The sequence below is a fragment of the Nicotiana tomentosiformis genome, chromosome 11 (genome assembly GCF_000390325.3).
Source record: "Nicotiana tomentosiformis chromosome 11, ASM39032v3, whole genome shotgun sequence".
Classification (NCBI taxonomy): Eukaryota; Viridiplantae; Streptophyta; class Magnoliopsida; order Solanales; family Solanaceae; genus Nicotiana; species Nicotiana tomentosiformis.
The window spans coordinates 21,967,327-21,981,176 of NC_090822.1; the positions used below are offsets into that span (position 1 = coordinate 21,967,327).

General features: G+C 33.6%; 1 protein-coding gene across 1 annotated transcript; it reads left to right on the forward strand.

Annotated features, from left to right (window-relative positions):
* The first annotated feature begins 4,679 nt into the window (after window positions 1-4,679).
* On the forward strand, window positions 4,680-6,770 carry LOC104096230 (uncharacterized). The gene is made up of 4 exons (XM_033656125.2): window positions 4,680-5,054; window positions 5,136-5,250; window positions 5,348-5,462; window positions 5,619-6,770. Exons 1-4 carry the CDS (start codon window positions 4,954-4,956, stop codon window positions 6,707-6,709), a joined length of 1,422 nt encoding a protein of 473 aa, XP_033512016.1. The 5' UTR covers window positions 4,680-4,953; the 3' UTR covers window positions 6,710-6,770.
* Window positions 6,771-13,850: the final 7,080 nt, after the last annotated feature.

Genomic DNA, 13,850 nt, shown 5'->3' on the forward strand with positions numbered 1-13,850 from the left:
GGCAGACTCTTTAAATACGAGACTTCGTGATTTTTGTCTCATTTTAACTTTTTGGACTCGGACTTAGGCGATTTTGGAGAAGATTTTCGAGGGGATTATTGAGGTAAGCTTCTTGCACTCGTTTTGGATCATAAATCTTGTTTTCCAATGATTTTCCCACCTAATTAGCGAGACTTTTATGTGAAATTTCGGAATTTAGGGTTTGAGAATTAGAGAGTAGATTTGAGGGATTTGGATGACCAAATGGTATCGGATTTTGATAAATTTGGTGTGGTTAGACTCGTGAATGAATGAGCTTTCGGGTTTTTTGACTTTTGTCGGATTTTGAGGTGTGAGACCGAGGGTCGAGTTGAGCCTATTTCGGATTTTGGCTTACAATTTCATATTTTTCTTGTGAAATTGATTCTTTTAGCGTGTATTAATTATATCGTACTGCTTGTGGCTAGATTCGGGGGGTTTGGAGATTTATTTGAGGGGAAAAGGCATTGCGGAGTAGGATTTTGCGCGGTTTGAGATAAGTAACAGTTTTAAATCTAGTCTTGAGGGTATAAAACCCCAGATTATTGGATTATGTAAGTATTTTGGAGGTGACGCACATGCTAGGTGACGGGCATGTGAGCGTGCACTATAGGAATTGGGACTTGGTCCATTCCGTGGAACTGTAAAGTTGAATAACTTGTTGCTAGCTATATGCTCTCCCTGTGTTATAGAAATTTGACTGCAAATCATGTTAGAAATTATGCTTACGCTACGTGATGGTACTGTTGGGACCCACAAAGGTCACGTACATGTTGAACTATCTGCTTAATTGTTGTTTTGTACTCAGTCATAGTTTACTTGTTTGTTTTACCTCAGTCTCTATTGTTTATTATTGATGCATCATATTATTGTTGTTTGGACTGATCGTTATGATTTCTGAGAGCCCGAGAGACTAGAGAGGTTCACGACTAAGTGAGGCCGAGGGCCTGTTTGTGAGGTATATGATATCGTAGCACGTGAGTTGTCCGTGCAACACGTGAGTTGTCCATGCGGATTCTGATATGATACTATAGCACGTGAGTTATCCGTGCAGCATGTGAGTTGTCCGTACGGATCTTGATATGATACTATAGCACATGAGTCGTTCGTACAACACGTGAGTTGTCCATGCGGATTATAGTGCTTGGGCTGAAAGGAGCCCCCCGGAGTCTGCACACCCCCAGTGAGCGCATGTACCTATTGAGTATGAGTACTGAGGACTGAGAGCCGAGTGATTGAGCTGTTGTGATGAGTTGAGTGACTGTTGCCCTGAGAGGCTGTACTTGCTTTTTATTTGTTGATGCACTTAATTGATATCTGTCATTATTGTGAAATTTCTGAAAGATTCTATATCAGGATTACCTGAACTTGGACTGTATAAAACTGATTTGACTTAAACTGCCGGATTTGAAAGCATGTATATTCTTTGTTGGAATTATTGAAAATGAACTGTAATTATATAGCTCGTCATTACCTTCTCAGTTCCTTATTTATTTTTGTTACTTGCTGAGTTGGTTGTATTCACGCTACACCCTACGCCTCGTGTGCAGATCCAGGTACTTCTGGTTACGGCGACTCTGATTGAGGAGATAGGATCTCGGAGACTATCGAGGTAGCTGCATGGCGTTCGCACGCCTTGACTCTCCTTCATTATCTTTATCTGTACTTCAGTTCCTTAGACATTGTAGTAGACTGTATTCTGACATAGATGCTCATGTACTCGGTGACACCCCGATTTTGGGATAGATTGTATTGTGTTGCGGGTTTATTTCAGTTTTAAAAAGGGTTTTCTTAAATATTAAATTGCTTCCGCCTATATTTTAAAGTTTTTACTGGGTTGAGATAGTTAAGTAGCGGCTTGCCTAGTTCCACGATAGGCGCCATCACGACGGTTGATTTTTGGGTCGTGACACACCCCCACTTCCCACTCCCCTTTTTTCTTGTATTGATTGTTGTAAATTTAAAACACCTATATTTGTGAATTCTAACGTAAAAGTTTCACATATGCTTAATCATATCGACATGTATTCAGAGGCGGATCTAGTGTGAGAATTATGGGTTCAATTGAACCCATAACTTTCGACGCGGAGTAGAAATTTATGTGTAAAAATTCATTAAAATTGCCAAAAAATATATTTGAACCCATAACTTTAAATATATAATGGGTTCAATGTGAAAAATCTTAAAAATTTAACCCATAAAATTTAAATCCCGGATCCGCCTCTGCATGTATTCATACTTTAAAATATATTTTAAAATAAAATCTTATTATCTGATTCACCTATGTAGTGAATGTACTATAGCTCAAGTTGCATAAAATTTAAAGTGTTAAGCAAAATATATACTTATACAAAATTCACATATGTTGTCGCAAAAGTATAACAGTGTACTTCACTCTACTTACCAATGATCTAAACATCTAAATTCGTCTCCACTTATGTTTACACCAAATAACGTTTATATGGGGAATGGGGTTTACGTTGATATGAAAGACAATTCACTTGTTTCATAAATTCGTGAAAATAAACAGCTAGGCCACTTTCAAAGAGGGGGATGGTCCTAAAAGAAATGTTTAACAAAGAAGAAAAAAAAGAAGATATTTGGCAAAACCAAGAAACCCCATCCTTGCAAAAGATAGAAGAACAGACGACGTAGTCCTTAAATAATTTGTCTACCCAATTTGAGTCTGTTAAACTCTTTGATAGCTACTAATATATATTTTTCTAAAACCCCACAAAAAAGAGCAACAATAGGAGTAGGAAAGTTGGGCACCCCTGCCAAGCACCAACAACAAGTTATTCTGAAACGATAAATACTCTTTTATTCTTAATATAATGATTCGTGTTCGAGTCCGAGGAATGAAGTCGCTTTTATTAGAAAACACTATACCCATTAATATAGGAATTTTCGACGTGAATTCAAATATTATCAAACTTCAATACGAGCACCGAAAACCATAGAAAAACCTTTAAAAAAAAAAGGCAAAATCCCATTAAGTTGGTTCTTCTTTCGTGGTCCCAAAATTGCAGCCAAGAGCCATTTTGTACGGACAGTTGTGAGGGTGGGGTTTTTTTGAATTTTGGGAGAATTTGTGGGGGCTCCTTTGTGCAATTTCGAGGGGACACGGCATACCATATCATTCTCTATATGGGCTAATAAGCCATTTACATTACGTTTTGTTAAATAATAGTGACGCCTGCCTCAACTTGCACGCATTTAAAATAAGTTCTTCAAATAATCTCAAATTATAGCTTATAAATAAATATTAGGTTACCTATTTATCAAAGTTGAAAAAGATAAATTCAATCATAGTGAAAGTTTAAACATGAAATGTTCATGTTATTACTTGTATGGCTCAGCTATTTGGCCATAGATTTTGTCAAGTTTTTTCCAATTTATTTTTTGGCAAAACCCGTTTGTTTATAGATTTTATCCAGATTTTGACAAATTTTGAAAACAAAATTTTCAAATCCCAAAACTAGCTCTACACCTGTTTTTGGCTCAAAATATTACCTTTGAATTTTGTAAGAATTTCAAAAATCACCCCTAACTTTTATATTTAATAAATAAGCACACCATCTATTATGATCCAACTAATCCACCAATTTGTTGCTATCATTTTTTTTTGGACTGATGGATCTTATAATATTATTACAATTTGACGAATTGTAGTAGCTAGTAATTGTGTTATTAGCAGTTGCAATTAAAATATCAAGTTATTATTTTAGGATAATGTATTATGTAGTTCATTATAAAAATGATGATGTTGTGCCAAACTCATCTATGTTCAGGACTATGATTTGTGATAATGATAATGAATGACACCGATGAAGGTTCTGTGTATACATGATTAACAAGTTTGTTTGTTTGGTATTGTTGAGTATTTTTGATAATTTTTAGAACTTATGGATATAAGTTACGTTTCATGTGTTTTTAAAATAAAATAAAATAAAATATGTTTTGAAAATTTATGTCCAAACAGATTTTCATCTTCAAACCAAACTTCACTCAAATAAAATTTTTTAAAATAAATTTGAGAATGTATGGCCAAACGCTAGGTAAGAGACTCGGAAAATCCACTATATTGTTGCATCCAACCCCAACAAAAAGAAATATACAAAGATAAGCGTTGTTTACGTTACATTACATTAAATAATAATGACGTTTGACTCAACTAGCATGCATCTAAAATAATTCTTCAAATAATGCATTGTTATAACTTATATCACGATTACAATTTACAAATACCAGAAAAATCTATTTATCAAAATTTGAAATGGATAAATTAAGGGTTATAGTTAAAATTTAAACATGAAATATTCATGTTATTACTTGTATGCCTACTTAAGAAACCTACTTTATTATTGCCTCCAACAAGCCAAAAAAATAAATGAAAATACAAAGACAAGCACTATTTATTGTAATGATGTCTGATTTAACTAGCACACATCTTAAATTGACTTTTTCTAATATTTTTTTGTTATAACTTACAACACGATTACATATATCGAATAGACGGATTTATCAAAGTTTGAAATGGATAAATTATGCGTTATAGTAAAAGTTTAAACATAAAAAATTCAAACTATTACGGTCAGATCTCTCGTAACAATATTTTTCTGTTTCAAAGTATTGGGAAACCCACTATATTATTGCACTCAAACCCCAACTAAAAAAAAAAGGAAAATACAAGGACAAGCATCTCTCCCCCCTTCTCTCCCCCCAAAAAAGTAGAAATCTTGAAAGGGGGTGGGGGAGTTAGGGGAAGTTTTAGAGCCTAAAACAAATACCTAAAAGTTAAAGAACTTCTTGGGCCAAATACCCATGTAGAAAAATTGCTTCTTTTTTCCTGTGAAGTTATCATCTTTCTTGCATTTTGTTAGTTTCACAGTGTTGAAGCTGAAATCTTTTTTTTGTTGAGTGTGAGGAAAAAAGATGCCTAGGCCAGGACCCAGACCTTATGAGTGTGTAAGAAGAGCTTGGCATAGTGATAGACACCAACCCATTAGAGGTTCTATTATACAACAAATTTTCAGGTACTTGGAAATTTTGGAGGTGTGATTCTTGAAATTTCATTTATCTAAAGTTTTGATGTTGCTCACCATCTGTTTGATCAGGGTTGTACAAGAAAGGCATAGTGTTGTTACTAAGAAAAACAGAGAATGGCAACAGAAGCTCCCTATTGTGGTTTTCAAATCTGAGGAAATTATGTACTCCAAATCTAATTCTGAGGTTTTTTCCTCTTCTTTTTGGATTTCAATTTCTTGAAAGGGTTTAACTTAGGTTTCTTGAATTTTGATTGTAAGCCTTTTTGTTCCCTCTATATTAGGCTGAATATATGGATCCTGAAACACTTTGGGATCGGTTAAATGATGCCATTGATACTATAATTAGGAGAGATGAGACTGCAGAGACTGGACAATTCTTGCCTCCTTGTGTTGAAGGTACCAAAAAGTTCCACAACTTTATTTTGCCTTGCTGTTCATTTTTACTGCTCCATTTGTTTTTAGCTCAATTCCTCAACAAGAACCATGCCATTTTGCATATAGTTTTCAGACTGATTATGTATGCCTTGTTTAACATGAAACTTTGGTGCTCAGCTGCTCTTAATTTGGGGTGTACTGCGGAGAGAGCCTCTAGGAGCCAGCGGAACACTAATCCGAGGAGTTACCTCAGCCCAAGAAATCAAGAACCTCAATGTGTACCTCCTAAAGTTTTCAGTAGAAGTACCAATGAGCAAAACTCTAACTCATTGTTACCATTTCGCCCTGCGAACCAACCGACTTTCTTGAGACCTTCAAATGTCAATTCACCCGGATTAGCTTCAGATTTTGACAGGCCTGTAATGCCTAGCATCAACAATCTTGGTGCTTCCTCAAGTGAAAAAAACGTTATTATATCCGCTGATGTGGGTTCAGTATATCCGCTGTACTACGGTACTGATATTCAGCCTGAAGTTTCTCCTATGGTCTTCCAAAAGCCTCAACGTAATGTAATTGTTGGCAAACCTATATACCAATCCATCGCGGAGCCTGCTGAAATCAGCGGCTTCCCGAGACTGTTTCCCTGTGGGAGAGATGATATTCAAGAAAAATTATGTCAAGCAGATTATAGGGACAACACTAGGAAGGTGCCTGAATTGGATTGTGATTTGTCCTTAAGGTTGGGTCTCTCTGCAAACTCTCGCTTGCAGTTGGAACAGGTTCAAACTGGTTGCTTTGGTGACATTAGGCCAAGCGACAATTCTCATGAAAGAGACCGGTTCAAGCTTATGTCTACCAGTAAAGGGAAAGAGTTCACTTTCTTTCCCACAGAGTCTGCTAGTGGTCCATCAGGGTTGCACAGAGCTCGTGAAAATTTGGAGGTTTACGGTCACAATGCAGAAAAACTATTTAGGAAGCCTAAGATGCCTGTAAGGCTGAGTGACGGTTTTCAGCAAAGAGACGAGTTCGAGGTTGTTTCTACCAGTAAAGACAAAGAGTTTCCTTTCTTTCTTGCGGAGTCTGCCAATAGTCCGTCGGGGTTGCAAACAGGTCCGGCAAATTTAGAGGGTGAAGGTCAGAATGCTGAAACACTACCTAGGAAACGTAAGATGCCCTTCCATAACAATATGGAACTCGGACAATTTATGTGGCAAGATGAGCTAACTTTGAACCGTTTTTCTGGTCAAATGAAAAGGCCAGGTTTGTAGTCTGTAGACAGGCTCCATTTTGTTGTATCATAAAATTTTGAGAAAAGAAAAGTTTAGGATCCCTCCTTTGCAATTTTATCTTCCATTTTTTGCTTGAATCTGATCTTTTGCATTGTTGAAATACCACATAAATATAATGTTTAAAAAAGGAATTTAGAACTAACAAAAAAAGCAGCAGCAACTGAACTTTGATAGCAAGACCTGGGATGAATGGCTCAATTACAATATTCTCAGATGTGGTATGTTTTAAAACTAACTGCCCCTATAAGCTTCAAACATTTGCTTGGTTTGTTGAGTATGTAAATGAAGTGCAAGATATCAGGTTTGGCGTAATACTTTGGTTTGTGTATCCACCATTATGTTTGCTTGGGCTATCATGCTTTGAACTAAATTGGCCACTGTTACTGTCATGTGAATTTTACTTATTTATTCTCTTTGCATTGAAAACAAATTTTATATAAGCATCATTGTGAGTGACGTAGGTTGGTGTGGTTACTAATGATATGTATGAGAATCTATTCTTATGGGACAAGAAAAAAATGATCCAAAGCCCCGTTATGTTATTTCCATAATCTAAATGCTCGTTGAAGTAGTTTGTGAATCTGCTGCCTTTTCATCAAGTCCTTTATCTTGCAGCTATCACTTTTCCTTGTTGAATAAGTAATATTGCTGCGGCATCTCTGTTCCCTGGAAATTGTAAAGGTTAACTATCATGGCCTGTTAATTATGAGGAGTCACTATTTTATTTTAAAAAGTGTTCTTTTGTATTATCTCTATAGTAATTGTATGTATCTGTGAGCGTGTGTGCGCTTACTTTTGGGCCTCACCATCTGTTGATCAATTTTATTTCCTAGTTTGGTGAATGATGATGTTAAAAGAGAACGAGATAGACCCTAAAATTACATGAAAGGAAGTTGTCTCGAAAGATCTATAAATTTTGGGGATCCATGCAAACTTAGCAAAAGATAGGGCAACACAATGGAAGAAAAAAAATAAATAAATATATATATATATATATATATACATATATGTTGAGGATATTTTTAGACGTTAGCATTTTTACTGTAGGGTCTATGCTTTCTAGTAGTGGTTTAGCCGTTAAGAGATTTTTTATGTGTAGAAATAATACCTTTTTATTTGTATGTGCATAATATTTGCATGAGATGAGTTTTAAATGAATTAATGTGGTCAGTGAGATACAATGTTTGGGATGCCAAACTCAAGTTGTATCTTTTTGCACACCAATGATCAATGGAAACTCCTTTTGAATTAAAAATGTGGTAAGTGAGAATTCATATAGCTGACCGCAATTTGTTTGGAACTGAGGCGTAATTGTTCTGATCCACGTACACAAGACAGAAAAACATTTCTGCAAAAAAGTTTATCATGTCTTTCGGGTAGGTGGTGGCTATCTGTTCTAAGAATTGATCTTGTATTCTTCATTTTGCCTTGTATTTGCATTGTACATCTGGAAAGAGATCTGGACTGCATTGCCAAACCTTTGCCTGCACTTGGTCTATGTCCGGGGCCGGGGAACTCTTGACACCAGGCAAGTTTTTTTATTTACTTAATAATGACTTCTAGTCATACAAAAATGGAATCATTTCCGTTTGGTGTTACATAAGATTATTTCCAATTCCATTTACTTTCAAGTTATGTAGCCAGCAATATAGTGTAGCAGTATGTGTTTTCTATTGACAAAATGGTAATGCAATTTCTGTTTTTAATGCTTACATTAAAATTTGCTGATCGCCACAGTTGACAGGTGGTATTAAAGTGAACTTTATATGATTTGTTCATGGGTTAGCTCGATTCAGATTGCTGTTAGACTTCTTTGCACTAATTTGTGGTGATGCCTGATTGTATGATGTAAATAGCATACACATAGTGAAAGGTGACATCTCCACCATCGTAAAAACAGATTTTCATCCTTTTATTTTCCCCTGAAACGTTTTCACAGGCTTGGAGAAATATTGCTATGAAAAATATACAAAATTTGTATAAAAGCGTAAACTTGACTAGTCTAGATAGAAGAAAAGAGTTGAGAAGGCATCTCTTTAAGTGGCTATTTTTGTTAAGTAATAAAAAGAAATATATCCTGTAGTATATAGCTTAAAATGTTGTGGAGGTTACGAACTGCTAACTACTTTTCGGAGACCCTGTTCCTTTTTAGCATGTGAAATATGGATATTTATTATCGAAACTTTCTGACAATCAAAATCGCTTTGCAGTTTGAAGAATTTGGCCTGAATTATTTGTTGATCATGATTAGATGCCTTATAAGAATGACTTCTTGGATGAAATAAATATATGATGATTTGTAAATCTTTATCTAAAAGCTAGATGAAAAGGGCAGCCCGGTGCACTAAGTTCCCGCTATGCGGGAGGTCCGGGAAAGAGCCGGACCACAAGGGTCTATTGTACGCAATCTTACCCTTCATTTTCTGCAAGAGGCTGTTTTCACGGCTCGAATCCGTGACCTCCTGGTCACATGACAACAACTTTACTAGTTACCCCAAGGCTCCCCTTCTATCTAAAAGCTAGATGAATGTCATTTAGTATTTCAAGTCAAAAGGTCCTACAATCAGTGCATATCTTGTGAATTGTGATGTTTTGCTGCCTGTTTTCTGAAAGGCATTCTTGTTGAACAGGAAATTCAAGCTTCTGGCAGCTTTTCCTTGGATTATGCATTGCTGAAAAAAAAGGCCTCTACTGCTATATATGATAAAGGTGGAAACTTTTTTTTCCATCAGAACTGCCAAATAAATCCAAGAATGTTGGGCTTAGTTTTTCGTGAAGAGCCTTGGTACTGGTTAAATTTAGCCTCTTGAAGGTAAAATCTTTCCCTTATTGTGTTTTACTGATAAAGCAAAAGGAAAGAAAGGTAAAATGTTTCCCAAATTGTTGATATGGTTATTTGCCCTGCATTTGAGAAATTCCTGCTGGATTGTTCTATTGAAGTGGAAACGTAGGCCCCCGGGGCTTGAGTGTAGTGGTAAGAGCATAACATTTGATGTGTGGGTTAGACACACATCATGAGTTCGAACCCTGCCTCAGACAATAATCATGATGAAGGGTAGAGGGGCAGACCTATATCTACCGAGTTTCAAACCATGTGCCACTTGCCCTTGAGGATTTCTCGGTCATGAAAAATTTAAAAAGAAGCAAAAAAATTCTTAGGTAGTCTTTGATTATGTCTCGTTTGATCGTGGAATACCTTTCTTTTACTATATCTTTGAGTTGTCAAGACAGATGTGGATAAACCGTAGTGTCCGGGCCAGCTTGCACTTTCACGGACTTGTCACCTTAGCAACAGGGTACCAGGTGACTCTATGCACCAAGGCTCGGATAGAAGGAAGAAATCTAGTGTTTTTGCCTCCGCTGGGATTTGAACCTGAAGCCTTATGGGTCTTACCCGCTTCATTGACCACTAGGCGTGTGCCACTTGCTAGCCATAACTAGATGCCTTTAAGATGACTTATTGGATCATATGCAACTCATAATGATTTACAAGTCTACATAAATGTCCTGTCTTTTTCAAGTCAAGAGGTCAACTAGATTTAGTACAAAAACTTGTGAATTGTGATGATTGCCAAAGATTTATTGCTGTCTATATTTCCTAAAATGTCTTTCAGTTTGAACAGAAAAATTGAAGTTTTTGGTAGCTATTCTTTGGACATGATTTGCTGAGAGAAAAGGCCTCTGCTGCTGTATATGAAAAAGAAAAGGGGGTAAGTTTGTACAATCAGAACTGAGAAAAAAATCCAAGAATCTTTGCCTTTTTGGTGCTATAGATCTAATGATGTATAGCAAACACCAGCAACTGTATGCTCCTTTTTATGGATTTTTTTTTTCACGTTGCAATTAATGTGCCTTATTTTCACCACTGAATAGATGAATGCCTCTGGTTTAGCTTCTTGATTACCTTTAAATGAATGTACTAGAGTTTTCTGTGGAAAAAGAAGACATAAAGTTTTTCCCTTGTAGTAATTTGTAGATATAGTAATTTGCCCTGCAATTCAGAAATACTGCTGGATTGTACCTATTTTTTTGGACTAGACATGTTGGATTGCATTATTGAAGTGGAGACTTGTAGGAAATTTTTAGGTAAGCTTAGTGTGCGTTTAGTGAAATTTTGGAAAAAAAGTGAATTGGTATTTGAAAATTAGAGTTGTGTTTGGACATGAATGCACTTTAAAGCTATTTTTTGAATTTTTGTGAGTGATTTGAAATGAAAATTTTGAAAAATAGTTTTTTGGAGTTTTTTAAATTTTCGAAATTTTTTGAAATTCAACTTCAAGTGAAATCTGATGGCAAACACTGATTCCGAAATATCCGAAAGCAGTGGTGCACGGTTCAAAACTCGGTGGATAATGGATCCGCCCCCTACCATTTTTTACTTAAATACCAGACTTCTTAGATGAGCTTAAGATTATGTCAGTGTTTATTTTCTTTGATAAAATACTTTTCGTCCTGTTTGTTTTAGTGTTTATAGATATAATTACTAAAGAATTTTAGGAGACTTAAGAACCAAAAATTGACGTACAATCTTTTGGAATAGATATGGATTTAGCTAATACCAGTGTTAGAACATGTTGGAAGCAAAGTATTTACATTTGGACTAGTTTGGATTTTTGAAAGAAGAATTAATGTTGTTCGGTTGTTCCACTTACATAAGCTTCTATATTTTTGTTAGTAAGGTTTTTAGTTTGACTAGTCTTAGTGTATGCATTTTGCGCGTATTCCCCGTTTTAATGAGTAATTTTTTATTTAAAAAGTTACATAAATATTATTCAAAAATTATGTTTGAATTATAAAATAAAAATGTAAGCTCCTAAAATTAATAAATATTAATCATATATAATTAACTTAATGAAGTAAGAAACGTTGTCTCAAATTACTTAAACCTTTGTTTTAGTGTCATAATTTTATTAGTTCAATTTGACAAGTTATCATGCTTCCCTTTTTTACTTTCAATAAGAACACATGGCCTTTAAAGATTTAAGGGTTTTTCTAAAGATATTTTTAAAAATTTATTCTCAAATTCATTTAAGGAGACAAACAAAATTAATTAGCTATATTTTTATTACGATTCTAAAAAAAAAAAATTTAATTCAAATAACACAAAATATTAACTGTACATGAATTAATTATTTTGGGGACAATTGTACATGAATTAATTATTTTAAATAATTAGAATAAGAATTTTTAAAATGCATATTTAATTATTTTGCTTTAAAATAATTTTACGTGCTTCGTGTACTTTTCTTGAATATATGTTTAATTTTATCCTTTGGTGATGATTAGTAAACTATACTCTTCAGTCTTCACGTTATACGCACACTATCTCAATGGATAAATTTTACTTTAAAAATCGTATAAATATTATATGGAAATATTGTTTTAAGTTATATAATAAAGGTAGATTCTCCTTCAAATATAATATTAATTATATATATTAAACTCAATAAAAGAAAAAAATATCCTATAAAAGTTCTCAATCATCAATCAATATATTCAACTAAAAAAGTTATTCCAGTTTTATAATTCCATCACTTCAAATTCACATACTTCCTTTTCAGTTTCAGCAATCACACATAACCCTTGAAAAGGTTAGAGTTTTTCTAAAACTTTTTTGATAAGCTATTCACAATTTCATTTTAGAAGACATACACAAGATTAGCACATTGATAGAAAATAATAATTTTTCTCTCACAAGTAAAGTGCAAATTGTTATATATTTTAAATCAATAAACAATACTACTATATGAAATATTTCCAACATATTACAATAAATAAATAAATTACAATTACTTATTTTGTATAATCAAATTACACAAGATAACGTGTTCTGAAAAGAAAAGAAAAATAAGGACTACTAAACCTAAAGTACTTTAACCAAAAAAGAACGTAAAAAGATGATTTCTAAAACTGGAAGAAGATAAAAGAAATAAGGACTCCTAAACCAAATTTTGTTAATAATTTCTACCTAGTTTAATAAGGAAATTTTTTATTAATATAATTCTAGTTGATTCTAAATTCCTAAACATTAGGAAAATAACTTAAATTACAATTTTATCCAATGTAAAATTTATTTTTAAAGGGTAAAAAAGGTGAACAACATTTCGCTAAGGGGTTTCGTGCTTTTAATATAGTACTAGTCTCTACGTTATCGTATGTCAAATATTATGAAACACATACAAAAAATAATAAACTTTCGATTGCATAAATATTCTAAAATTAATTGCAACTGAATATGTACGAAGTTTAATACGTACAAAATTCAATAATCAGTTCCTTAAAAGAAAAAGGAATATAATATACAATCAAACCAGCTAATTTGGTAATATTTTGGCACAATAAAAGGAAAAAATAGAACTAAATATTATGAAATCATACAATTATATGATTAAAGTTGTAAAATCACTTAAAGAATATAATAATAATTAATATTATTTCTCTTGTTCAATGATTTTTTTTTTATGTAGTTAAGCTTTAATGATTCATATACATGAAAATCATATTTATCAAGATATATTAATAACAAAGAAACCAAAGATAGGAAGTCACTTAGTCATTCGTAGCTTCTTTGGCATTAAATTTTTATGTTGTTTTGTTGTTCCATTTACGTTTTGGTATTATTTGTTATGTTCTTTGGCCAGTACACTCATGCCATAAAATTGATATGATGAAACCTTAAACCCACATCATAATCTTAGACAGGAATTGCATTATCGGGTTTATTTTATAATTTAAATTTTTATCTAAAATTAAATGGACTATATTTTGTTGTTCCAAAATAACGCGAACTTATAAACCAACAAAAGTTCCAAAATCATTGCAAGTTCTACTTGAAGACACCAGGAACACAAGTGTTGCTACTACAACTTGGAGGCTCAAATATTCCATTTAGAGCACACCAATTTTATTGAAGATGAATCCTTGATGGAATTAATTAAATATGAATATTATTGAATATGAAATCTTGATGGAATTGAATATACTTACCGTAATGTCCTTTTCATAGAAATCTCATCATACTTAGTTTGACTCGGAAACGATTTAACGAGCTGATCATCCGAAATTCTAGTAGACTCATTTAATTAAATTAAAAATTATAAAGTTGCATATTACAATTTTA

What these genes read in the sequence shown, in the direction of transcription:
- LOC104096230 (XM_033656125.2), top strand. Translation starts at nt 4,954, where the DNA reads ATGCCTAGGCCAGGACCCAGACCTTATGAGTGTGTAAGAAGAGCTTGG. An exon ending in ATTATACAACAAATTTTCAG is followed by an intron (nt 5,055 to 5,135) that starts GTACTTGGAAAT and finishes CTGTTTGATCAG; the next exon opens with GGTTGTACAAGAAAGGCATA. An exon ending in ACTCCAAATCTAATTCTGAG is followed by an intron (nt 5,251 to 5,347) that starts GTTTTTTCCTCT and finishes CCTCTATATTAG; the next exon opens with GCTGAATATATGGATCCTGA.